Source organism: Microcaecilia unicolor, chromosome 5 (genome assembly GCF_901765095.1).
Source record: "Microcaecilia unicolor chromosome 5, aMicUni1.1, whole genome shotgun sequence".
Taxonomy (NCBI): domain Eukaryota; kingdom Metazoa; phylum Chordata; class Amphibia; order Gymnophiona; family Siphonopidae; genus Microcaecilia; species Microcaecilia unicolor.
The window spans coordinates 73,114,325-73,142,314 of record NC_044035.1 but is presented as its reverse complement, the minus strand read 5'-3'; the positions used below and the strand labels follow the sequence as shown (position 1 = coordinate 73,142,314).

At 46.0% G+C, this 27,990-nt stretch overlaps 1 protein-coding gene across 1 annotated transcript in view; it reads left to right on the top strand.

Annotated features, from left to right (window-relative positions):
- Positions 1-27,990, top strand: part of CFAP46 (cilia and flagella associated protein 46) — a 418,285-nt gene that overhangs the window by 238,411 nt on the left and 151,884 nt on the right. The window contains exons 34-38 of the mRNA XM_030202994.1: positions 2,062-2,160; positions 8,722-8,848; positions 9,798-9,941; positions 13,783-13,983; positions 18,319-18,425. Of these exons, the coding sequence (XP_030058854.1) occupies positions 2,062-2,160; positions 8,722-8,848; positions 9,798-9,941; positions 13,783-13,983; positions 18,319-18,425 (678 nt within the window). The remainder of the gene's footprint in view (positions 1-2,061; positions 2,161-8,721; positions 8,849-9,797; positions 9,942-13,782; positions 13,984-18,318; positions 18,426-27,990) is intronic.

Sequence of the window (27,990 nt, the reverse complement as noted above, 5' to 3'; positions counted from 1 at the left end):
GAGTGGTAATATGCACACCTACCAGCAGAGGGAGATTGAGAACTACTGAGTAGTGACACCTGTATAAGGGGCTGTGCAACCCTGACCTGCTCGGTATTTCTTAGTCTTCCAGCAGAGGTAGGTGAATCTGTGCAGCCCTGCTGTTCTTTGGTTGGGTATGCCATTTTGGCCCCGTTTAAAATTTTTTTTTTTTAAATAAAGGGAATTCTTCAGGGATGTCCTGGAGCAGACTACTTGTCTGTTTGCTGCTGGTATTTAAAAAAAAAAAGAAAGAAAGAAAAATGGCAGCAAGTGAAAAAAAAACCAGAACTAATTAGAGAGGTTTCTATCTAGCCTTGGGCTTGGGACCCTGCACCTTTGGGGATGTATACTCCGGTCTCCGGGACCCTCCCCCCACCTTTTCTCCCCCACCTACCCTCCGTTGGTGAGTGGTATGCCTCAGCCTTCTCCCCCAGTTGCCTGGGAGAAGTTCCTTGAGGTGGGCCCGTAGTTGGAACAGAGCACCGTCGGTACTTTAAAAAAAAAAAAAAAAAAACAAGGACAGGACAGGGGCTGGTTGTAGCAGGCTTTCAGGACAGGGGCTGGTTGTAGCAGGCTTTCAGGCGGAGGAGTGTCTCTTGCGGTGGGAAGCTTGTGGCTGGAGTCAGAGAAGGCACATAGGTGTGCGGCCTGTTCCACTCGGTGGGTGGTCGGTCTTTGCCTCATGTGCGAGGAGACGGAGATGTGCACTGACTCAAAATTGGGTGTCCTGGTGGTGGGGCATGCTGGAAAGGCCCCCTGGCAGAGAAAAGAGGCTACTCTTGATGAGATTGCTTTCCTGGTGTGTAGCGCTCCAGATGCCATTTTGGCGGGAACGTCCGCCATGTTGAGTCCGAGTGCTAAGGGGCTGGACTCGGGAGAGGGACCGCCGGTTCTTACCAGGCATGATGCCTCTGTGGTCTCCTCTTATTTTCCCCCCAAATTTGTCCTCTTACTTCATCATGCTTATTGCCTGGTGGGGGCACCCTGTGGATGCTTTGGGGGATCTCCTGGTGACCAGGACCCTAGAAGTGTCACTTGGGGCTCCTGGGGTGCCCCTTGGGGCCAAGAAGGCCCGGTTTGCTGCTTGGGAGGCCTTTGAGGAGGTGCTTTCCCTTGTGTTGATGCTCCCATTGTCAGAGGATGCTTATCATGGGATCCCTGGGATGCAGAGAGCCTGGGGGAGCCTTCTCAGGTGCCTATGGGGGAGGATCCTTCCATTGGGATTTTTAGGTGGCAGGGAGTTGCCAACCTTGTTAGTGGAGGTTCTGCGGGCTCTCAAATTGTCAGAAGACCCACTCCGGTGGCTTGGAAAGTCAACTCGCTGTAAAAGGGAGTTCACTGGCCACCTCAGACCTTTCCATATCATGAGGATTTGTGGGAGTTGGTGAAGGGTGAGTGGCAGATAGCGGATGCACCCTTTCGCATTGCTCGGGCGATGGCTCGACTTTATCAGCTCTCTGTGACGGACCTGGAGTCTTTCTAGGTCCCTAAAGTGAACACTCTGGTGATGGCAGTCACCAAGAAGACAGTTATTCATGTAGAGGGTGGGGTGGCACTTAAGGATCCTCAGGATTGTAGAATGGAGGCTGTTTTGAAGGAATTCTTTGAGGTATCAGCCTTGGCTTTATAGGTAGCCATTTGTGGTTGCTACATAGTGCAGGTTCAGGGCAATAGGTAGGGAGGTGCCGGAGGCACCAGGGCTTCCCAATGAAGGTGCAGGGGCCCACCCTCCAGTGGTGCCCATTGGTGACAGGTTGCAACTGTTTTACTGGAGGTGGGCCTGCATGACTTCAGATCAGTGGGTCATGGATATTATCAAGGACGGCAGTGCGCTGGAGACCCCAAAGTGAGTCTCTGCACATGGTCTGACATCCATTCACATCCCCCACAGGCCATGTTAATGGGTAGGCTCCTGTCTATTTATTGGAAAACTGTTGAGTACATCTAGTCCATGGTGGTATTTGTAAATTAACTTTCTTGGTTACATTTATAGGCAACAAAAAAATTGTCAGTTGAAATAATTTGCTTTTGTTTTTACAGACTTGCTCAAATATGTGCAGATCTAAAATTGAATAATTCAGCATCATACCATGAGAAAATGGCTGGAACAGTGTTTATTTATGAAGAAGAACAAGCAAGGTAACTATCTTCATTATAATATTCTATATGCAGTGTTGTGAGGGCTTTTCATAGCAATTAATATGAAGAAAAAGTTGTATGAGATTCTAGTAACCTTATTTCATTTCATTTCCAGCTCTTATATCTTGCTTAATCCAAATTGAAGTCAAAGCCGGTTACAGAAAATCAGATCACAAAAGGAAACAAACTAAGGGCCCTGTTTACTAAGGTGCACTAGCGTTTTTGCTCATTTTTAGCACGCGCTAAAAACGCTAACAGGGCCCCTAAATCTTTCCTTACTGTGAATTAAACTGATTTTTATTCATAAGTTTGCTAACAGGACTTAAGGGCGTAGTTATCAGCTTGCACCACCATTAAGATATGTTATTTTACTAGGGCTTTTTAGCTTGGAGAAGAGACGGCTGAGGGGAGATATGATAGAATTGTATAAAATAATGAGTGGAATGGATCGGGTGGATGTGAAGCGACTGTTCACGCTATCCAAAAATACTAGGACTAGAGGGCATGAGTTGAAGCTACAGTGTGGTAAATTTAAAACGAATCGGAGAAAATTTTTCTTCACCCAACGTGTAATTAGACTCTGGAATTCGTTGCCGGAGAACGTGGTACGGGCGGTTAGCTTGACGGAGTTTAAAAAGGGGTTAGATAGATTCCTAAAGGACAAGTCCATAGACCGCTATTAAATGGACTTGGAAAAATTCCGCATTTTTAGGTATAACTTGTCTGGAATGTTTTTACGTTTGGGGAGCGTGCCAGGTGCCCTTGACCTGGATTGGCCACTGTCGGTGACAGGATGCTGGGCTAGATGGACCTTTGGTCTTTCCCAGTGTGGCACTACTTATGTACTTATGTACTAATTTGTGCTATTTTAGCACAGGTCCCTTTTAATGCAATGACACCTAGTTACAAATAACTGGGGTTAACAGTAAAATAATGTGTCTTAATGGTGGTCCACATTGATAACTTTTCTCCAGAAGTGTGAAGAACATTCTCTCTAGTCCCAACTGCCTACAAGCAGCAAGCTGTGAATGCCTTATGGGGCCACCACAAGCTAGATGGTTTCAATGGTAGGCCTTAATTGGAGTGAAACCTGGCCAAACTAGGGCACTAGAGGGTTAGTTGGCTTGCCCAAGTCCACAAGGAGCTGCTGTGGGATTTGAACATGGTCCATCCAGTTCTCAGCTGCTGCTCTGACAATTAGGCTACTCCGCTGCCCCATTAAGAACACTGGGGAGGCAATAATTAAAAGTTGTTGTTTTTTTATGTGACACACTTTTACCTGGGCCAGAATTAGATGGTGTTGGTGGTAGGACACAAAGAGGAATATTTTCAAAGCACTTACACTTACAAAGTTACATAGGGACTCATTTTCGAAAGAGAAAAACATCTAAAAAGTGTCTTAAAGCACCACTTGGATGGATGAGAGCTTTGAAATGTGAGGTACGACATATGGAAAGAACTTGGCGTAAATGCAAATCTGATCTGGCTCGGGAGGCCTGGAAAAGTAGTCACCGCAAGTATAAATACGCCATCCGATTCGCAAAGCGCACCTACTTTTCATCTAAGATGCAGGCGGTTGGCCGGGACATCCGACAGATATATCAGCTGCTAAACACCTTTCTAGATACTCGCAAGCTAGAACGCTCCAGTGTTGATCCTCCTTCAGCTACACAACTTGGATCTTACTTCAAGGAGAAAATTCTTACCCTGCGGTCTTCAACCGTCAGCTGCCTCTCTGATGTGGACGACTTCCTGGCATCCTTGGCCGTGCCTTCGGGTGCTTGCCCTGCTGACCGCTTTTGGATCAAATTCAATCGCCTGTTGCCCGACAAGGTGGCTGCTGCTTTACGTAAATTCACAAATAAAAGCTGCAGATTAGATGTTTGTCCGACCCATCTCCTAAAAGTCGCACCAAAATGTTACATCGAAGATCTGACTTGTTACCTCAACTATATGTTAAGCGCAGGATTTTTCCCGCCAGGTCATGGAAACATCCTTCTCACTCCAATCCCAAAGAATTTAAAGATCAAGCCAGATGTCATCTCTAACTATCGCCCAGTGGCTTCGATACCTCTAGTTATCAAGCTGATGGAGAGTCTGGTCAATGTTCAGCTCAACGAATTTTTGACTAATTTTGATATCCTCCACCATTCGCAATCAGGTTTTCGAGTTCATTACAGCACGGAGACTGTCCTGGTCACCCTCTTATCTAACTTTCGACGAGAACTATCTGTTGGACGGAAGATTCTTCTGCTGCAATTTGACATGTCTAGTGCTTTCGACATGGTGGATCATGAACTCCTGCTCCACCTACTGGACTCTTTTGGTATAGGAGGGCCAGTTTTGCATTGGTTCAAGGGTTTCTTGACTTCAAGGTCCTACCAGGTCATGGTGAACTCCTGCACTTCTGAACCGTGGAATGCTTCCTGTGGGGTCCCTCAGGGCTCTCCCCTTTCACCTACCCTATTTAATATTATGATGATGCCTTTAGCCACAGCACTTGCAAACCTGGACCTCAACCCTTTCATCTATGCGGACAATATTACAGTCTACATCCCTTTTCACTCCACAGTATCAGAAGTTGCCAACCTCATAGATGCCTGTTTCTCCACTTTAGAACATTGGGCCAGGGTGTTCCGCTTCAGGCTAAACAGGGAAAAAAACTCATTGTCTCATCCTCTCGTCCACGCACGCTGATGTATCTGACACAATGCTTCCAGTTCTGGGCTCTGCCCTCCCGATTGCCAACAGCCTGCGACTTTTAGGAGTGCATCTGGACTCACATCTCAAGCTGGTTGATCATGTACACTTGGTCTCCAAAAAAATGTTCCAGGCCATGTGGAGGCTTCGGCACACCAGATACCTCCTTCCCAGACTTGTTTCGCACCCTTGTCCACTGGCTTGTCCTATCTCATCTGGATTACTGTAGTGGTATTTATGTGGGTTGCCAGGCCTCATTATTGAAAACGTTCCAAACGGCTCAGAACACTGCGGCGAGGCTCATCCTTAGAGAAAGGCGTTTTGCACACGCCGAACCCCTGCGCTTTAAACTTCATTGGCTGCCTGTACAGGAGCGCATTGCTTTTAAGATCTGCTCCCTAACACATAAAATCATCTATGGGGCTGCCCCGGATTACATGCTCCCCTTGATCGACCTTCCGCCTAGAAATGCCAACCCTGCTGCTCGGTCCTATCTCCACCTCCATTTTCCGAATTGTAAGGGTGTCAAGTACAAGAAAATCTTCGCCTCGTCCTTCCGTTATTGGAGTCCCAAACACTGGAACACGTTACCTCGTCACCTTAAAGCTCAAGTGGACCATGCCCTTTTTAAGAAGTTGTTAAAGACATTCTTCTTTGCTAAGACTTACCCCTCAACTTACCATGTTGATTGATGCATCCCTTGTCCCTTACCCTGCCTAGTTAACGCTGTTAGTTTCTCCACTCCTATTTGCTTCTTTTATGCTTGCCTAAGCTTTTAAGTTTGTACTCTTATTTAATTCTCTGTAAGCCACATTGTGCCTGCATGAGTGGGAAAATGTGGGATATAAGTAACAAATAAATACATTTCTTCTCAAAATGTCCAAATTGGTATTTTCAAAACCTGATTTGCAGATTTCTATCTATGCATTTAATCTGAAATGCGTCCAAATCACAAGGGGGCGCGTTAGGGTGTTTCAAAGGCAGGCTTAGGACGTGCCTAACATTTGGACATTTTATAGCCATAATGGCAATAATTATTGCCTGAAGTGGAGGAGTGGCCTAGTGGTTAGGGTGGTGGACTTTGGTCCTGGGGAACTGAGGAACTGAGTTCGATTCCCACTTCAGGCACAGGCAGCTCCTTGTGACTCTGGGCAAGTCACTTAACCCTCCATTGCCCCAGGTACAAATAAGTACCTGTATACAATATGTAAGCCGCATTGAGCCTGCCATGAGTGGGAAAGCGCAGGGTACAAATGAAACAAAAAAATAAAAATAAAAATAATGGAACAAAACCAAAACATCTAGAGTGAAAACTTCAATGTTTTGGCATAGACGTTTTTCTGAAGAAAAAGACACAAAAAGGTGCCCTAAATGACCAGATGACCACTGGAGAGATTCAGGGATGACCCCCCCCCCCCCCCCACTCCCACCCCCCACAAATGTGAATAAACATAGTACTTATCAGCCTCTGTGACAGCCTCAGATGTTATAGTCAGATCCATTAGAGCAGCATGCAGATCCCTGGAGTAGTGTAGTTGTGGGAGCACTGCACTGTAGACAGTTGGACCCAGGCCCATACCTCCCCCTACCTGTTACACTTGTGGTGGAAACTGTTTTGGTTTGAATAGATAGCTCATGTCTGTGTACTGTAAAGCAGCCATTGTGGAGGAGTGGCCTAATGGTTAGTGCAGCAGGCTTTGATCCTGGCAACCTGGGTTTGATTACCACTGCATCTCCTGTGACCTTGGGCAAGTCACTTAACCCTCCATTGCCCCAGGTACAAAAGCTTAGTGATTACTAGATAACAGAGAGAATCAAATGGTCAGGTGCTTGAGCCCTTCTCAGAAAACCCATTGAAAGCCAGCAGTTGAAAAAAAAGAAAAGAGAACTAAACATGCTTAGGTTAGTGTGCTTATGCTATTTAGTTTACCCTCAGTAAGTAATAAAGTAATATGCTCCCACTATTTAGCAAATGCATTATCAAGTTTCCACACATGAGAACTGGCAATCTGAGTTTTACATAAGAATATAAGACTAGCCATACTGAGTCAGACCTATAGTCCATCCAGGAGTGGACAATCCAGGTCACACCTGACAGAATCCCAAAGAGTAGCAAGATTCCATGCTACTGATCCTAGTAGTGGCTTTCCCCATGTCTATCTTAATAGCAGATTTTGGAGTTTCCTTCCCATTATTAACAGTTTGCTAGCTTATTTTTTTTTCAACTAATGAGTTGTAAGATAGCATAAGTAGTGCTTCTATAGTCACCGTTCATTGTTTAATGTGTACTTAAATGTTTTCCTACATTTTTACACACAGAAGTAAAATTGTATATTCAACAGTTTTGTAGAAACAAATGAGGCCTTCAAAAGTCATGCTGAAGCATTATTAATTTCATGCAAAGTATTTGTATGATTTGATAGTGGAATTTTGTAGTTGGGAAAATGGAATCTTTGAGAGTTGTGACACATTTTGGAGTTAATTTATAACTGTATACGTGAATATACTTTTATCTGCATGGACTCATCTGGATGCTGAACAAATTACATTTGCTTTTTAGTAGATATGAATTTTCAGTGTTAATTTACTTGTGTACTGTCAAATTTCCAAAAGTATGTGAATAAATGCAAAACCTTGCCCAACCCAACCCATAGGAGGGTCGTGCATAAGTTTAGGCGCATCTATTTGCACCAATGAAAATGTGGTGCAAATGCCCCCGCCTAAATTTACATGCGGGGAACTTCCTTATTCTGTAATTGCACACGTTACTCAAATCCACATCCATGCTCTGCTCTGAAACGCCCATGACCCTCCTATTTCTGCTTCTTTTCCGGGACCACGTAAAATTTAGTGGCAGATCACATGCCAAAATTTACATGTGTAAATGTTAATTGATTTCAATTAGTGCCAATAATTGCGTGTTAAAAAATTATTGGCAGTAATTGGCTCATTATTCAACTGATTGAACACACATATTGGGCATATGCCGAAATTTTGGATATGCAATTTTTGGCGACTTTTATAGAATCCAGGGGTATTATGTGTAATTTTAAAAAAGTCTATTTCAGTACATAAAATGGTGTTTTACTCATTGACATTCTTTTGAGAATGACCCTGCTTATTAGACCAGCAAAAGAATTATCTAAATATATTGTACATGCACTTCATGAGGAAAGGCTAAAGCAGCTAGTTCTCTTCAGCTTGGAGAAAAGATGGCTGAGGGGAGATATAATAGAGGTCTATAAAATAATGAGTGGAGTGGAACGGGTAGACGTCAATTGATTGTTTACTCTTTCCAAAAATATTAGGACTAAGGGACACGCAATTAATCTACAAAGTAGTAAATGTTAAACGAATCAGAGAAAATTTTTCTTAACGTGTAAATAAAATAAAATATATTAAACTCTGGAATTCATTTCTAGAGAATGTGGTAAAATGGATTTCTTAATTTTATAAGTTGGAATTTCATTGTATGTTATTTGTATATTTTTAAGTTGTAAACCATTCTGATTTGCCACTCATTAAGTGACGGTATAGTAAATAAATAAACGATAAACGATAAAAGCAGTTTGCAGGGTTTAAAAAAGGTTTGGATGGCTTCCTAAAGGAAAAGTCCATAGGCCATTGTTAAAATGGACTTGGGTAAAATCCACTGCTTATTTCTAGGATAAGCAGCATAAAATGTAACTTTTTGGGGATCTTGCCAGATACTTGTGACCTGGATTGGCCACTGTTAGAAACAGGATGCTGAACTTGATAGACCTTTGGTCTGTCCCAGTATAGCAATACTTTTGTACTTTTAATCGTGTAGGTTCTTTCTTGAGTGAAACAGAACGCATTTTTTAATTTACTATCCTGCAGTTCCAGGCAAGAAATCTTCCTGAAAGAAAAGATGAGACAAGCAAAGAAGACGGAATCAAATGAGTTTTTTCACCAGACCCAAGATGTTTCAAGTCCTGTTAACAAATCTGTTAATGCAAATGAAAAGGTAATCACAGTTTTCCAGTTTTTATGTATTCATCAAGTACTAAGTCGCAATGAATTATCACTATGATTAATAATAAGGCAGATGAGCAAAGTAATTAAACTTGGGAAATTAAAACTAGGTGGGTTCCAAACCAAAAAGACAATAATCAATACAAATTAAGGGCCCCTTTTACCAAACCATGCCGACAAAGGCCATAGTCACACCAGGAATTGCTAGCACAGTTTAGTAAAAGGGGCAGTAACAAAATTAATACATTTATAATTGTACTAGTGGAACCATGCCCGTTTCCTGAACAATGAAACGGGCCCTAGGAAGGGCCCTCCCATCCCATCCTGCCCTCCCATCCGTGTCCTGCGATTCTCTACTGTCCTCCCATCCCATCCATGTCCATCAATTCTCCTCTGCCCTCCCCTCCCCTCGATGTCCCGCGATTCTCTCCTCCCCTCGATTTGTACCTGAACGTTCTCTGGCTGGCTGGCTGGCGCTGGCTTCTGTTCTGTTCATAACATCCCTCCTGACATCAGCTCGCCTCCAGCGTTCCCTTCCCTCTCACTGTTCCGCCCTCTGAGGGGAAATGGAACGCTGCAGGCTGGCTGACGTCAGGAAATGTTACGAACCCAGGCAGCCAGGAGATGTTACAAACCCAGGCAGCCAGACATGGAACATTGGAGGTGCAAATTATTATATAGGATGTGTGACTTAGGGCCCTGTTTACTAAGGTGCGTTAGTGTTTTTTTATCACGCTTACACTTAGCACGCGCGCTAACCATGTAGGCTCCTATAGGGATATTATAGGCACATACATGGTTAACACGCGTTAAAAATGTTAACGCGCCTATAACGCTGCTTAGTAAACAGGGCCCTTAATTTGGTGGTAAAGTAATTTTGGGAGCTAAAAGGTATTTCTGAAATAAAGTAACAGTTTAGAGATGTGTTATTTCTTTTCTAGATTATGGAGTTGGATGCAACTGGTAAAGGTGTCAGTGCACTGTCTTTTCCGTATTTGTGGATTGCTAAAGCTGATGTTTTGATTCAGCTTGGTTTCTATCAGCCAGCCAGACAACTACTTGCAGAAGCACACAAGGCATGTCAGGTAAATTTCAAGTTAATTCCAAATTATCATGCGCAAATGTGAAAAAATGGCAATCAGATTATATTTGCTTTAAAAAATAAATGATACTCAGGCTCATTTTCAAAGCACTTAGCCTCCCAAAGTTCCATAGAAACCTATGGAACTTAGCCTCCCAAAGTGCTTTGAAAATATGCCTAATTGTGTCTTCAGTAAACATAAACAGTAAGCTTTTCTGTGTTGCTATGTGCATTATGGAGTTAATTCTATAAAATGGCAACTAGTCATGTGAGAGGCGCCAGCAATTTTGGTAGTTACATTTGAATGTGCATTGAGCACTGTTGCATAAGGTTGCGCCTAAATGTTATGGCATGTAACTGCAAGAGAGGAGACGTATATGTGGGCAAAGCATGGGTGGGCATGGGCAGGTCTTCAAGTGACACATGAAAATTATAGAATACTATCAGTTAGGCTTCTGGAGGTATATCAGAAAGTGATACAGGAAGGTAAAATAAAAGGGACTATGGCAGAGGCTTTAATGATTGTCCTCCTTAAACCAAGGAGAGATCCCTCTGAAGTTACCAACTATAGGGGAGAGAGGGAGCAAGAGGAGAAATGCTGAATAGGGAGACGGGGCAAAGGGGAGATTCTGAATGGGGAGAGAGGGGGCAAGGAGAGAGATACTGGATGGGGAGAGAAGGGGAAGGGGAGAGATACTGGATGGGGAAAGAGGGGGCAAGGGGAGAGGTGCTAGATGGAGAAAGAGCGGGGCAAGAGGAGATGCTGGATGGAGAGAGAGGGGTAAGGCGAGAGATGCTGGATGAGGAGAGAGGGGGCAAGGGGAAATAAATTGGATGGGGAGAGAGGGGGCAAGAGGAGAGATACTGGATGGGGAGAAAGGGGGCAAGGGGAGAGATGCTGGATGAGGAGAGAGGGGCAAGGGGAGAGATGCTGGATGGGGAGAGAGGGGGGAAAGGGGAGAAATGCTGAATAGGGAGAGAGAGGAAAGGGTGAGAAATGCTCAATGGGAGGGAGGGAGGGCAAAGGCTGAATGGAAGTGGGGAGAAGAGAGGGGGAAATGCTGGTTGGGAGTGGGGGAGGAAAAAGAGAGGGCAAATGCTGGATGGATGTGCAGAGGAAAGAGAGGGGGCAAATACTGCATGGATTTAGGGAGGACAGAGAGGAGCAGACGATGGAAGTAGGGAGGAGAGAGGGGGAAAATACTGGAAGAAAAAAAGGCCTCATGTCTTTTGGACAAGGTAGCTCAAATACCAAAAGAAGAAAAGAAAACTATGACTAGACCTTACCTAAGGGGGCATTGCAAAAAAATTTTTTAGGAGATTTTCATAATTGGAAAAATGTGTCTATCTCATGTTTTAGCATGGGGAATAGAGAGGAGCAAGCTGTAGGTAGGCACAGTGAAAGGAGAGGAAAATGCTATATGGAAGTGGGGAGGCAAGATGGGCAAGCTGTAGGTAGACACAGTCAAAAGAGGGAAATTGAAGAACTAAATGTGGAGAAAGGCAGAAAATAAAATTGAAGCAAGCTGAAAAGGAGGAGAGAAAAATGACAAACAGGAAACCCTGGCAATAGAGTTAAGAGAAGACAGGGAAAGTAGAAACGAGACACTGAGACCAACACAATTGGAAAAAAGTACGTGGCCAGACAACAAAGGTAGACACAATAATTTGATTTTAATTTACGATAAAGTAGCTGTGTTAATTTTTTGTTTTATTTGTAATTGTTAATTTGTAATGTAGTGAATGGAATATGTCAGTTTTTGAAATTTACTTCTGCTATCTTTATAGCAGTGCAAGAGGAAATATTTTTGATTTTCTAGTGTTATCCTGCATGCCAGAGTCTAGTTTTGGGGGGTTTTAGCTGATTTTTCTTGTCTACATATTTTATTAGTTTATGGTCACTCTTAGGGGTTCTTTTCTTGGACCTAGGGACTTGTGTACTATTTTCAGTGATGCCTTTTTTTATATGCTCAATGGGTGGTAAAATGGGTGTGGCTACTGTAGGGGTGGAGCCATAGATGGTGACCCCACCCTTAAGGTTGGCCCTATAGATGGTGACCCCACCCTTAAGGTTGGCCCTATATGAATACCAGTACCTTTTTTCCTACAAAAAGTACAGGGTTCTACTTAGTCAACCACTTAAAATTCATAGAAATCTAGCTACACAATATTAAACAACATGTGATAGGTACTTAAAGCTCTGCCCTTCTTGATCTTTTACATAACGAGGAACCTTAGTCCTATCAACAAAACAATTATCATCAAGTGATCACAAAATCAATAACTGTCAATATAAAGTAAAATATAAATTATTCTGTGGTTCCTGAAGAATGTTTTAAAATGATGCCACTATAAACTAAAGCCACAGAGTTTCTTAATTCCAAAGGTAAGATTAAAATCTAATGGGTCAATACTCAAAACGATTTGACCAGCCAGAAACAGCTTCTTACCGGTTACATCTTTTGCTGAGGGCTAACAAGTCATTTTCAACAGCGCTTAACCACTTAGTGCCGCTGAAAATGCTTGGTTAGCCCCTAACTGAAAACTGGCTATTTTGGGAGCGTTCCAGGGGCGCAATCAGCTCTTGGACAGTGAATTGCCGATATTCAGCACTTAACCAGCCAAGATAACCACATAAGTAGGACTGCATAAAAGTCAGCCATATCTTTATGCAGTGGCCCATAACTGAATATCACACTTAACCAGCTGTGCGATAGCTGGCACCCCAAACCCAGAGCCGAATCCCGGACATGGGCCAGCGTTGAATTTCCGGGCATAACACCAGCGGCAGTCAACAAAACGCTGAGAGCACCGCCAGCTGAATATTGGGCCCTAAATCTTTAGGACATCTGTCTAAATAACCAAGTTATATGCTTTTCTTGGAATGTTAAGTAGGTCAGTTCTGAGTTTCAGTGGTATCTGATTCCACAATTGAAGGATCCTCCCTAAAACAAGATCTGTATCATGTCTTCACTAGCCTTTGTTCCTTGATAAAAGAGATTCTCAAAAAGTGCCTTAGCTACATCTCAATAGATGACCAAATATCATTCCAGTTTCCTCAACAGATATCATGGGCCATTCCTTACAGATGCAGTCTTCTAATTTTAATGGCCTTATGGGACATTTTTAAACAACAGTTGTTTAAAAATGTCCCATAAGTTTGGGGATATTTGTTTGGGACATATGTTTGAGGTTTAAGGAGTGCATACCGTTAGAATGGTGATCATTGACCAGTATTTTTCAGTTACAAGTAGTCAAGCAGGACCCATTTAAATACTTTAGTTGGTTTTGTTTTTGTTGTTGACATAAACCATCAAGGGACATGTGTTATCAGACAAACTGGAAGAAAAAAAGGTCTCATGTCTTTTGGACAAGGTAGCTGAAATGCCAAAAGAAGAAAAGAAAACTATGAAAAAGAACTTACCTGAGGGGACGTTGCAACAGAAGATTTTCAGAGTTTTTCATAATGGGAAAATTATGTCTCATGTTTTAGCATACACCTGCCCTGGTGTCTTTTGACAAAAGCTTGGGCTAACAAATGCCAAATAAATAAATCCTTTAAATTAACCACTATGGGAGCAATAATCAAACTGGTTGTATTGACTGTGGAGTTTGCATAAATAATCAAAGCTAAACTACATGGGTAATTTTGCTTTGATATCATCTTTGGAAAAATTACACACATATATCTGTAGGTAATTTTTCCATTAGAAACAACTGTTTCTCCTTTGCTCCAAATCTAGCACTTCTCTGCTATTGTAGACAGTATGAATTTATGGACAGTAGATTGATGGATACCTTCCTTAATATATGGTGCATTTAAATTGTTTTTTTTTTTTTGTTAGGAAATGGATGACAAGTGTACAGTGTCAAAGTGTTTGTACTTGTTAGCAGTGCTTGCTAACAAGGAAAACAACCATGGGCAAGCTAAGATTCTTTCAGAGGAGGTACAGCAAATAGAAGCAGATGCTGAGTTTTGCTACAAAAATACTCTTAACTTCATCCAGGCAGTTTTAGGGGAAGAAAAAGATGGAAAAGAAAAACTGGTGAGTGTACTGTTTTAATTTACTTATTTGTTATATATAGACTGGATTCTCTGAAGAGAAGCAGGATGCAAATCCTCTCAGCTGGATGATGACATTGATGGAGCCCGTGCAGGAAAGCTTCTTCAGCTTAGTATGTCCTAGAGCAGGGGTAGGCAACCATGGTTACATAAGTACATAAGTATTGCCATACTGGGACAGACCAAAGGTCCATTAAGCCAGCATCCTGTTTCCAACAGTGGCCAATACAGGTCACAAATACCTGGCAAGATCCCCCAAAAAGTACAAAACGTTTTATGCTGCTTATCCCAGAAATAAGCAGTGGATTTTCCCCAAGTCCATTTTAATAATGGTCTATGGTCTTTTCCTTTAGGAAGCCATCCAAACCTTTTTTAAACCCCGCAAAGTTAACCACCTTTACCAAATTCTCTGGCAATGAATTCCAGAGTTTAATTACATGTTGAGTGAAGAAAATGTTTCTCTGCTTCATTTTAAATGTACTACTTTGTAGCTTCATTGCATGTCCCCTAGTCCTAGTATTTTTGGAAAAAGTAAACAAATGCTTCACGTCTACCCGTTCCACTCCACTCATTATTTTATAGACCTCTATCATATCTCCCCTCAGCTGTCTTTTCTCCAAGCTGAAGAACCCTAGCTGCTTTAGCCTTTCCTCATAGGGAAGTTGTCCCATCCCCTTTATCATTTTCGTTGCCCTTCTCTGCACCTTTTCTTATTCCACTATATCTTTTTTGAGATGCGGTGACCAGAATTGAACACAGTATTCGAGGTGCGGTCGCACCATGGAGCGATACAAAGGCATTATAACATCCTCATTTTTGTTTTTCATTCCTTTCCTAATAATACCTAACATTCTGTTTGCTTTCTTGGCCGAAGGTTTCACTGAGCAGAAGGTTTCAACATATCATCAACGACAACACCTAAATCCCTTTCTTGGGCGGTGACTCCTAACGTGGAATCTTGCAGGGCCACAACCCAGTAAGGTTTTCAAGATCTCCACAATTAATATGTTTCAACATTTTTATTGATGACAGCTCAAAGGATCCTATCCAACCATTGAGAATACCAAAATTACAAATAGCAATAAGCTCACAAAAGACAGCATAATGTGAGTCATCAACAAACCTTTACCTGTTTAACCCCATCCCCCCTCCCTTTTGAAAATCTATGAGAGTCAAAATGCTGAAAAACAAAGCATAAATCCAACATAGCACTTATCAGAATCAATAACAGAACATTCCCCTCCAACTGCCCCCTACCCACCTCAGCTTAACCCCAAGTTAACAAAGCATTAAACGCAATCTCCACAATGAATATATGTGTGATTGATTTGCATGTACTGCTTCCGTTGTATACAAAAAGATCTCATGCATGTTCATTGTGGAAATTTTGAAAACCCAGCTGGGTTGTGGCACTTGAGGACCATGGTTGCCCACCCCTGTACTAGAAGCTCCTGAGTCGCTTCATAACGCATGTGCATTGCTTCCTTCCTACTGCTATTATTCAGGAGCACCTCAGTCTTTGTTGTTCTGTGGAGTCAGTCAGAAGCACATCACTGGAACTCACTTCAAGATGACTTGTCTTGATCTGTATTGTGTGTTTTGTAAGTGTTCTCTTGTCCTGTCATTGTCATGTGGTATTTATTTCTGTTTAGCATCTTAATTTTTCAGTCATTTTCAAGTTCCATTTATTTATTTTTCATGTTGCCTAATGTAGACCTTGGTGAGGACCTTGGGCTTCCAGTTTGAGTACTTGTTGTCAAAATTGATTGTATTGATACAAACAGACTATCAAGTGGAAACGTATTACATCAACAAGCAAAGAGGAACAGGGAAACTGTCAGAATCTGGAACTGGGCTATTTCTCATGGAATGACTCTAAGAGCCACTTACAGAGAAGGATAACTCCCTTGTAGGCAACCCGAGTTATGTGCTATAACCACAGGACAAGGATGTAGCTCGAATGATATTTTGAGAATGGGATACTTCCTTGATAAGATTTTTTTCACCACTCCTCAGAGAAAAAGTAGATATCTCAGTTCTTTTCCAGGATACAAGCACACAGCAGACTAGCTTGGATGCCTTCTGCCTTAATTTGGGAGAGGGTCTTCTGTATGTGTATCTGTCACGAAACGCCTAGCCACCCACCTGGGGTTACCCAGTGGCCACTTAGAGGGTCTATCCCCAGTACAGCTCAGGTCCGCCTGCACCTGCCACTTGTGCTCTACACTAGCACCCTCCTCCCACTGACTGGGTCACAACTGCCACTGGGCAAGTCTCCCACTCTCAAATTATCCCCAATGATTTCTAGGTTACTGGGGCCACACTCCCAGTGATCTCACAGTTCCCAGAAAGCACTCACAGACCTAGCACACAAGCCACCAGGATTCTTTATCAGTCCAGACAGCAGAGTCAACAAACTGAAAATTGTTTATTGTCTTAAATTGAACAGTGAAACATAAAATGTGCAATCAGCAAACAATAACAGGTGACTGAAATATGGATCAATTATAACACTAAACATTTGTTTACTTTCTAAAAAGTACCTGGGAAGATCAGGATATATAACTGTTCACAAAGCCTCAGCAAATAGATCCTACTCTCTTTTCTTCCTCGGTGGCTTCTTACCCAAGCATAGCTCTTCTCTGCCAATCCTTTCCCTTTAATGCCATTCCTTTCCCCTGTTGTCATCTAGTTCTTGGGGTACTTCTTCCTTCCCACTAGTTTTCTGGCCTTTTAAACCTGAGAAGCTCTTTGGTTTCCCTTCTATTGGAGCTAGCTTGGAAACACTTGCCCTCCTCCAACCCAACACTTAATTATTCATTGGGGGAAGGACTGTGCCTGCCCTCTCTTCCAAACTGAACCCTGCAGCTCATTCATGGACCGATGATCAGAAGCAAATGCAGGCGCTAGAGGCTGTTAGTGCCATACTAGTTCCTGCGTTTGCTACCGCCCCATGATCAGAGTACCCAAGCGTGTGAAACAATGTGCTTGTGGGCTCTGAATGGAATTAGTATGCAAATGCATGCAAAACAGGCTCCTAGCATAAGAAGCATGTAAATGCATGCTAAACCTATTCCTCCCCAATGATCAGCAACTAGCATGCCAAACATTGGCCCGCTGGCCGCAGCATACCCTACACCAGCTCGGAGCTGGTGTTAGGGTTTGCAGACCATTGGGGATGAATGGTGAGCCCTGTCCAGCATGCATTTGCATACTAGCAAGCCCCCCCATTCCCCCCAGTGCAGCAGCCCCCCCCCCCCCCCCCCCCCCGTGTCGCTTAACTCGGGGTGGGTTTACTTGGGGGTTTGGTGGTCCCATGGACCTCTAGCCCCTGTGTTTGGCAGGTCTGGGCTTTTGACAGCCTATACCTGTCAAACAAGTACGGGAGGATTGTGCCCGAGCACATGCTCAGGCACAATCATCCCGCACTTATGGTCAGAGTGAATAGCTTGCTTAAATTTGCATGCTATTATCTCTGATCATAGGGGCGGTAAAGCCCTTCGCTGTTCCAGCGCTATTTTTAGAGCGCTGTTTGGAACAGCACGAGGCTTTCGATCATCTGCCCATCAGGCAGTTCCTCTGCACTGACTGTCTGTTAAGCATGCACTTGAGCTTCTCCCCATCTTTCTTCTCTGGATCCTTCTCCCCATCGCTGTCTCTTCAGGGCTCTTGCCTCTGCTTCAGCCTCTTAACTAACCCCACCCCCACCCCCTTTATCCCTAGCAGCATGCACTGAGGTTCATTATTTTCATCTGGGGAAAATGCAGCTACACCTACTCCTCCCCCAAGGAGGTTTAATTGACAGGAGACAGCTTCATGTGACAAGGCTGAAGCTGACAGCTGACACCATCTTGATACACTCGAAACAAAGCAAACTATTGGTCCCTGCCAAGCCACGCATAGGCAGTCCTTATTTCTAATAAGCATTTGCTATTGTTTGGGGAGATGCAATATGGCAGGCTTCAGGCCAGAAAATGGGACAAGCAGGCTTCCACTGTCTCCTGTCAGTTAAACCTCTTTGTCTTCCCCCATGGCAGCCTGAGCTCATCTTGACTGGACTGAAAAGCCCCAGTGCCTACGGACATGTGGTTTTCCAGCTATAAAGAATTTATTTCCACCTCCTGAACTCACAAGTAGGGTACTATTTCACTGTCTTCGTTTCTTGCATAGCTTGCACACTTCATGTGAAATGTTTCTATCAAGTAAAGAAGAGTGTATTATAGGATCATACTAGTCATAATCCTTGATTTATTTTCCTTGGATTTGTTACTGTAGCTATATCACATTCAATCTATTAATTACAATACTTTTCTTTTAGGCTTGTGCAGTTTTGAAGAATACTATAAATATTTTAAAATCTATGATATCAAATAACAGCAATAAGAAGCAAGAGCTGATGTTCTTCATAGCATCTTTGAAAACCAGGTAACTTTTTTTTCTCCGAGGACAAGCAGGCTGCTTGTTCTCACGACTGGGTTGACGTCCGCGGCAGCCCCCACCAACCGGAAGAAGCTTCGCGGGACGGTCGGCACGCAGGCCACGCCCACCGCGCATGCGCGGCCGCCTTCCCGCCCGTGCGCGACCGCTCCCGCCAGTTCCTTTTTTTCCGCGCCTGGAGAGAGTCGTGCTTTGCCGCTCTCTCTACTTCAGCCGCCGGATTCTTGCGATCGCGTATACGCGGATCGCGCTTCGTTAATTTAATTTAATTTCCTTTTATTATCTTTTCTTTTACAAAAAAAAAAAAAAAAAGACTGCGCGTGTGGAGCACGCGCTCCCCTTTTCCCTCGCTTCTAGCGGGGACGCCTCGTTGCGGCCTAGTGGCCGCTCGGTCGGCTAGTTTTTTCGTGGTGTGATTTTAGCCACCATTGCCGACTTTGACTTCGCCGACGCGATTTTTCCGTCGATGTCCTCGAAGGTCCCGAGTGGATTTAAAAAGTGTGGTCGCTGCGGCCGGCCGATCTCGCAGACCGACACCCACGCTTGGTGCCTCCAGTGCCTCGGGCCGGAGCACAATCTCAAGTCGTGCGCGCTGTGTCTCGGTCTCCGGAAACGGACTCAGGTTGCGAGGCAAGTTCTGCGGGACCGTCTTTTTGGAACTTGCGCCGGCCCCTCGACGTCGACCTCGACGGCATCGGTATCGAAGGCCGGATCTTCGGTACCGGTATCGATGCCCGAGACATCGGCACCGATGGCAGCGACCCCAGGAGAACAGGTCCCGTCGGCCCGCCGGTCCGCCGGTGAGAGTGGGGTTGAGAGGCCGCGTGGGCTGTCGGCCCCGGTCACTCCCTCAGCTCGTGAGCCACGGGACCGAACCCTGTCGGACCCGGTACCTCGAGACCGAGGGGGATCGACCTCCTCCTCCTCCATGCCCTCCGGCGCCGGTGACGTGCACCGGAAAAAAGACAAGAAGCGCCGTCACCGGGAGCCCTCGGTGCACCCTGAAGGGGAGTCGACGCCGAAGCGTCATCGCAGAGAGGAGAGATCTCCGTCGGTGGTGGAGGTACCGACGCGTCGGGGTTCCGGCACCTCGGTGCCGTCTCCTGGCCCCCAGCAGCTTCTGGCACCGACACCCTTACCGGCCCCACCGCCTTTCCCGGCAGCGGGCCTGGACGAGTGCCTCAGAGCCATCCTTCCGGGGATCCTGGAAGGGCTGATGCGCCAGGCTGTGCCGGCGTCGGGGGTGCTTGCGCCCCCGGCGCCGATGACTGTGGCGCCGGCGAGCTCTAGCCCGGCGCCGGGGCTGTCGACACCGCCGCCGCTTGCGGTGCCGGTCTCGACCGCCACGCAGGTGGAGTCCCCGTCGACGTCGATGGAGGGAGCTCCGTCCCCGCCGGCGCGGGAGTCCACCGCTCGACGACACCGAGGCCTCGGTGCCTCGACGTCGAGCCGGGCCCGGTACCGGACTCAGCTACATGAGCTAATGTCCGATACCGAGGATGAGGACTCGTGGGGGGAAGAGGAAGACCCGAGATATTTCTCCTCAGAGGAGTCTACGGGCCTTCCCTCGGACCCCACGCCGTCACCGGAGAGGAAGCTCTCACCTCCTGAGAGTCTCTCCTTTGCCTCCTTTGTGCGGGATATGTCTATAAGCATTCCCTTTCCCGTGGTCTCTGTGGAAGAGCCGAGGGCCGAGATGCTCGAGGTCCTCGACTATCCATCACCACCTAGAGAGTCCTCCACGGTACCGCTGCACAATGTCCTGAAGGAGACGCTGCTTCGGAACTGGGTGCGACCACTAACTAACCCCACCATTCCCAAGAAAGCAGAGTCCCAGTACAGGATCCACTCTGACCCAGAGCTCATGCGGCCCCAGTTGCCCCATGACTCAGCGGTCGTGGATTCTGCTCTCAAGAGGGCACGGAGTTCGAGGGATACCGCCTCGGCGCCCCCGGGGCGGGAGTCTCGCACTCTGGACTCATTTGGGAGGAAGGCCTACCAATCCTCCATGCTCGTGACCCGCATCCAATCTTACCTGCTCTATATGAGCATCCACATGCGGACCAATGTGCAACAGCTGGCGGACCTGGTCGATAAGCTCCCGCCGGAGCAGTCCAGGCCATATCAGGAGGTGGTCAGGCAGCTGAAGGCGTGCAGAAAGTTCCTGTCCAGGGGGATTTTTGACACCTGTGACGTGGCATCTCGTGCTGCGGCCCAAGGTATAGTGATGCGCAGGCTCTCATGGCTGCGTGCCTCTGACCTGGACAACCGCACCCAGCAGAGACTGGCTGACGTCCCTTGCCGGGGGGATAATATTTTTGGCGAGAAGGTCGAGCAGATGGTTGACCAACTGCATCAGCGGGAAACCGCTCTCGACAAGCTCTCCCACCGGGCGCCTTCAGCACCCGCCCCCGCGGGCGGGCGTTTTTCCCGGGCTCGGCAGGCTGCACCCTATTCTTTTGCGAAGCGTAGGTACAACCAGCCGGCCCGAAGGCCTCGTCAAGCACAGGGACAGCCCCAGCGCGCTCGTTCCCGTCAACAGCGTGCGCCTAAGCAGCCCCCTGCGCCTCCACAGCAAAAGCCGGGGACGGGCTTTTGACTGGATCCACGGGAACATAGCCGCCCTACAAGTGTCCGTACCGGACGACCTGCCGGTCGGAGGGAGGTTAAAATTCTTTCACCAAAGGTGGCCTCTCATAACCTCCGACCAGTGGGTTCTCCAAATAGTGCGGTGCGGATACGCCCTGAATTTGACCTCCCTGCCTCCAAATTGTCCTCCGGGAGCTCAGTCTTTCAGCTCCCATCACAAGCAGGTACTTGCAGAGGAACTCTCCGCCCTTCTCAGCGCCAATGCGGTCGAGCCCGTACCACCCGGGCAGGAAGGGCAGGGATTCTATTCCAGGTACTTCCTTGTGGAAAAGAAAACAGGGGGGATGCGTCCCATCCTAGACCTGAGAGGCCTGAACAAATTCCTGGTCAAAGAAAAGTTCAGGATGCTTTCCTTGGGCACCCTTCTGCCAATGATTCAGAAAAACGATTGGCTATGTTCCCTGGATTTAAAGGACGCATACACTCACATCCCGATACTGCCAGCTCACAGACAGTATCTCAGATTCCGCCTGGGCGCACGGCACTTTCAGTATTGTGTGCTGCCCTTTGGGCTCGCCTCTGCCCCACGAGTGTTTACAAAGTGCCTCGTGGTGGTAGCGGCCTACCTACGCAAGCTGGGAGTGCACGTGTTCCCATATCTCGACGATTGGCTGGTCAAGAACACCTCGGAGGCAGGAGCCCTCCGGTCCATGCAGTGCACTATTCAGCTTCTGGAGCTGCTGGGGTTTGTGATAAATTACCCAAAGTCCCATCTCCAGCCAACCCAGTCTCTGGAATTCATAGGAGCTCTGCTGAATACCCAGACGGCTCAGGCCTACCTTCCCGAAGCGAGGGCCACCAATCTCCTGGCCCTGGCTTCGCAGACCAGAGCGTCTCAGCAGATCACAGCTCGGCAGATGTTGAGACTTCTGGGTCATATGGCCTCCACAGTTCATGTGACTCCCATGGCTCGTCTTCACATGAGATCTGCTCAATGGACCCTAGCTTCCCAGTGGTTCCAAGCCACCGGGAATCTAGAGGATGTCATCCGCCTCTCCACCAGTTGCCGCACTTCACTGCTCTGGTGGACCATACGGACCAATTTGACCCTGGGACGTCCATTCCAAATTCCGCAGCCCACGAAAGTGCTGACGACGGATGCATCTCGCCTGGGGTGGGGAGCCCATGTCGATGGGCTTCACACCCAGGGTCTGTGGTCCCTCCAGGAAAAGGATCTGCAGATCAACCTCCTGGAGCTCCGAGCGATCTGGAACGCACTGAAGGCTTTCAGAGATCGGCTGTCCTGCCAAATTATCCAAATTCGGACAGACAATCAGGTTGCAATGTATTACGTCAACAAGCAGGGGGGCACCGGATCTCGCCCCCTGTGTCAGGAAGCCGTCGGTATGTGGCGTTGGGCGTGTCGGTTCGGCATGCTTCTCCAAGCCACGTACCTGGCAGGCGTAAACAACAGTCTGGCCGACAGACTGAGCAGAGTCATGCAACCGCACGAGTGGTCGCTCCATTCCAGAGTGGTACGCAAGATCTTCCGAGAGTGGGGCACCCCCTCGGTGGATCTTTTCGCCTCTCAGACCAACCACAAGCTGCCTCTGTTCTGTTCCAGACTTCAGACACACGGCAGGCTAGCGTCAGATGCCTTTCTCCTTCATTGGGGGACCGGCCTCCTGTATGCTTATCCTCCCATACCTTTGGTGGGGAAGACCTTACTGAAGCTCAAGCAAGACCGCGGCACCATGATTCTGATAGCGCCCTTTTGGCCCCGTCAGATCTGGTTCCCTCTTCTTCTGGAGTTGTCCTCCGAAGAACCGTGGAGATTGGAGTGTTTTCCGACTCTCATTTCGCAGAACGACGGAGCGTTGCTGCACCCCAACCTTCAATCCCTGGCTCTCACGGCCTGGATGTTGAGGGCGTAGACTTCGCTGCGTTGGGTCTGTCTGAGGGTGTCTCCCGGGTCTTGCTTGCCTCTAGGAAGGATTCCACTAAAAAGAGTTACTTTTTCAAGTGGAGGAGGTTTGTCGTTTGGTGTGAGAGCAAGGCCCTAGAACCTCGTTCTTGCCCTGCACAGAACCTGCTTGAATACCTTCTGCACTTATCAGAGTCTGGCCTCAAGACCAACTCAGTAAGGAATCACCTTAGTGCGATTAGTGCTTACCATTATCGTGTGGAAGGTAAAGCCATCTCTGGAGAGCCTTTAGTCGTTCGATTCATGAGAGGCTTGCTTTTGTCAAAGCCCCCTATCAAGCCTCCTACTGTGTCATGGGATCTCAACGTCGTCCTCACCCAGCTGATGAAACCTCCTTTTGAGCCACTGAATACCTGCCATCTGAAGTACTTGACCTGGAAGGTCATTTTCTTGGTGGCAGTTACTTCAGCTCGTAGGGTCAGTGAGCTTCAAGCCCTAGTAGCTCATGCTCCATATACTAAATTTCATCACAACAGAGTAGTGCTCCGCACTCACCCAAAGTTCCTGCCGAAGGTGGTGTCGGAGTTCCATCTTAACCAGTCAATTGTCTTGCCAACATTCTTCCCCAGGCCGCATACCCGCCCTGCTGAACATCAGTTGCACACATTGGACTGCAAGAGAGCATTGGCCTTCTACTTGGAGCGGACGCAGCCCAACAGACAGTCCGCCCAATTGTTTATTTCTTTCGACCCTAACAGGCTAGGGGTCGCTGTCGGGAAACGCACCATCTCCAATTGGCTAGCAGATTGCATTTCCTTCACTTACACCCAGGCTGGGCTGACTCTTGAGGGTCATGTCACGGCTCATAGTGTCAGAGCCATGGCAGCGTCGGTGGCCCACTTGAAGTCAGCCACTATTGAAGAGATCTGCAAGGCTGCGACGTGGTCATCTGTCCACACATTCACATCTCATTACTGCCTCCAGCAGGATACCCGACGTGACAGTCGGTTCGGGCAGTCGGTGTTGCAGAATCTGTTTGGGGTGTAAATCCAACTCCACCCTCCAGGACCCGAATTTATTCTGGTCAGGCTGCACTCTCAGTTAGTTGTTCTTCGTAGGTCAATTTCTGTTGTACCCTCGCCGTTGCGAGGTTCAATTGACCTGGGTTATTGTTTTGAGTGAGCCTGAGAGCTAGGGATACCCCAGTCGTGAGAACAAGCAGCCTGCTTGTCCTCGGAGAAAGGGTATGATACATACCTGTAGCAGTTGTTCTCCGAGGACAGCAGGCTGATTGTTCTCACCTACCCTCCCTCCTCCCCTTTGGAGTTGTGTGTTTCATATTTTATTGCTTGTCATTCAACTGGCGGGAGCGGTCGCGCACGGGCGGGAAGGCGGCCGCGCATGCGCGGTGGGCGTGGCCTGCGTGCCGACCGTCCCGCGAAGCTTCTTCCGGTTGGTGGGGGCTGCCGCAGACGTCAACCCAGTCGTGAGAACAATCAGCCTGCTGTCCTCGGAGAACAACTGCTACAGGTATGTATCATACCCTTTCTTGGTGTATTCTTAAGTTGTGCTCTCCTTCACTTCTGCTTCACAATAGCAGATCTAGGGGCCCTTTTACAAAGCTAGTGCACTTCTACTGCAGCTTAAAATGGCTTACTGTGGGACATGCTAAAAAATATTTTTAAATATTTGTTGGAGGGAGCATGTCTGGGGACGGAGAGTGGGTGTTCCTGCACTACTCAAATCAGCTACATTACTGCATGCTAACTGGTTAGCATAGGATTAGTGCACTAATGGCAACATTAGCCCATTGCCATTAATAGAAAGAAGAAAATTAGTCATTTTACTTCTGCAGTAAAAAATGGCCTTAGTATGTGGGAAGAACCCACATAAGTGCACGCTGTCAACCTTTTACTGCAGCTTAGTAAAAGGACCCTTTGGCTTTCTAGAGAAATCATCACTGATAGAGAGGATGGATATGCACAGGGAAAAAATGTCAGATTTTCCTAGTTTAAGGACTTTTCTCTGGTTTGTTTCATACATTTGCATTAATAAAAAGTTTTTAAAGCGCATAAGGTCATTATAATGCATGCAAATGAACTTTGTGTGCATTAATTTTGTAAGTGAATGGGTATTAAATTGGTATTAAACTGGTCCACCCTGATCAGTCTGGGTTTGTTACTGGTAGGCAAACTGGGGACCATACAAGGCAGATTATGAACTTGATTGATAGGGTGTGGAGGACCAAGCAGCCCATGCTCCTGTGGATGAAGAGAAAGCTTTGATAATGTTTAAAGTGTTGGACAAAATAGGACTGAGGCCTCGACTTCAAAGATATATTCGCTCAGTGTATCATGTTCCTGTAGCCAGTGTTAAGGTGAATGGGGGGGTAGTCTGAGGTATTTGAGCTTCACTGTGGCACTCGGCAGGGTTGCCCCCTTTCTCCGATATTATTTGTGCTGGTGATAGAACCCTTTGCCCAGTGGGTAAAAGCAAGCCCCAATCACAGGAGTGCAGGCTCTAGGCAAGGATTATAAAATCAATCTCTTTGCCAGTGATATCCTGTTTACCCTGACTAGGATCCAGGAATCCTTGGCAGGAGTGATATACGAATTGGATGCCTGTGGGCGAGTATCAGGGTTTCAAGTGAACATGACTAAATCTGAGATCCTCAATATTACCCTTTCAACTGAGCAAATTGATTCTCTGAGGACTCATTCCCCTTCTAGGTGGGTTCAAACAACTGTTTGGTACTTAGGATTTCATATAGGGGGGCAGGGAACTAATTTGTATGATTTGAATTATGGCACTCTGCTTAAGAAGATTAGTACTGACTTTCCTAGATTGGATGCATTGAGATGGTTAAAATGATGGTGCTCCCTCAATTATTGTATTTTTCTACTTTCCCTATAGTTGTCCTGGATGGGGAACTACAGAGAATTCAGCAGCAACTTTCACGGTTTATTTGGGTGCGATGACGCCCTTGGGTGATGAGAGAGACATTGTGGTTGGGTAAATCGGAGGATGGGTTGGGTATGCCAGACAAGAAAAAATATTGTTCAGGGATAGGAAATATTCTTGGTATACACTCATACAGTGTAATGTGGAATTTTGTCCTGGGAGGGACCAAGCTTTATTTTGTATGTGGGAGAGTGAGGATTTAGTATGTATAGGACTTTTTTTTTTAATTCTAAACGGGAGGAGATGAAGAGCTTTGGCAAACTTCAGCAGAAATATGGCTTACTACCTAGGGATATATTTCCCTACTTATAAGTCAAGCATTACCTGCACAGCTCACAATTGTTGGCTGATTTGCATTGGGTGAAAAGAACTTTTGAATGTATTTCACACTTTACCACACCATTTAGGAGCATTAAGGATTGTGAACCAGCCATTTTTGACATCTGTTTTGAAGATTTTCTAAAGACCCCTGATGCAGGCAAATGCTTATGCTGAAACACAGCTGTGTCAGGTCATAGAATTGATGCTGGCAATAAAAGAGATTTTGGTTCCTACTGTTTTTGCAGACTCCACTTTTTGTTTTTCAAACACACCATTTCCCACTCGTGCTTTGCCCAAGTGTATGCTCTTCTGCAGTTACACGCTAATGCCATTACACACACTACCTTACAGAATAGTGCACTTCCTGTGCACTTGACCCTATGAAATTTGTTATACCATCTTATTTGAGGCAGAAGTCAAAATCATATTTCCACTTTTCTTTTTAAAAGCTCTCAGCTCTGATCATGCTTAAAATTATTTCTTTCTAAGAGTATGTAAGAATCATTCATTTCTTTCACTGAGTGACCAGAAAGTTGGATCAGGGGAGAGTGGTAGATGTAGAAGGGCATTTTCGATATGACATCTAAATCCGACTTTGGATGTTCCAACATCTGAATAGGAAAGGAGGTCATTTTCAAAAAAGAAAAACGTCTATCTTTTTTTCGAAAAATACTGTTTGAACAAGGTTTTGTGATTTGGACATTTTGTTTTTTGGTCCATTTTTCAAACAAAAAATGCCCAAGTGCAAAATGCACAAATTCAAGCCATTGGGATGTAGGAGGAGCCAGCTTTTTTAATAGATTGGTTCCCCAGACATCACAGGAAAGCACCCCAGGGGTCACTGCAGTGGACTTCATAAAATGCACCCAGGTACACATCTCACCACTGCTCCCTTATCTTGTCTGCTGAGCCCTGAAAAACCCACCCAAAACCCACCACCCCCAACTGTACACTACTACTATAGCCCTTACGGGAAAAAGGAGCACCTATATATGGGTACAGTGGGTTTCTGGTGAGTTTTGGAGGGCTCACAGTTTCCTCCACAAGTGTAACAGGTAGGGGGAGGTATGGGCCTGGGTCCACCTGTATGCAGTGCACTGCATCTACCACTAGACTACTTCAGGGACCTGCATGTAATGTAATGCTGCCATGTAATGTTTTTAATCACATTTTTGGGGGGTGGGAGGGGGTTAACCACTGGGGGAGTAAGGGGAGGTCATCCCTGATTCCCTCCAGTGGTCATCTGGTCATTGAGGACGCCTTTTTATGCCTTATTTGTTATAAAAACAGGTCTAATTCAAAACATCTTGGTTTTTGTCCTGGAAGGTTTTGTTCTTTTCCATTATGGCTGAAAAATGTTCAAGTGTTAGGAACACCCAGATTCCGCCCTTAGCACACCCCTGACATGCCCCCTTGTGATTTGAACACACCTGTTGGAATTCATAGAAAAACATCTAAAAATTGGTTTTGAAAATACCTATTTGGACGTTTTTATCAAAAAAAATGTCCAAATGCAGATTTATGCTACTTTTTGGATGTTTTTCTCTTGAAAATGAGCTCCGTAGTGTATTTAGATTTCAGCAAATCCTTTGATAGGGATCTCATAATCAACTTATAAACGCACTTAGCTCTCTTTTTAACACTGTTGTAAGTGATGTGGTTGAATGGTTTTCATGTAAGGTTTGCTTCTTTGAAGATCATACTAAAATCTGCAACAGGGTAGACATCCTTGAAGGTGTGGCTATCATAAAGAAGGAT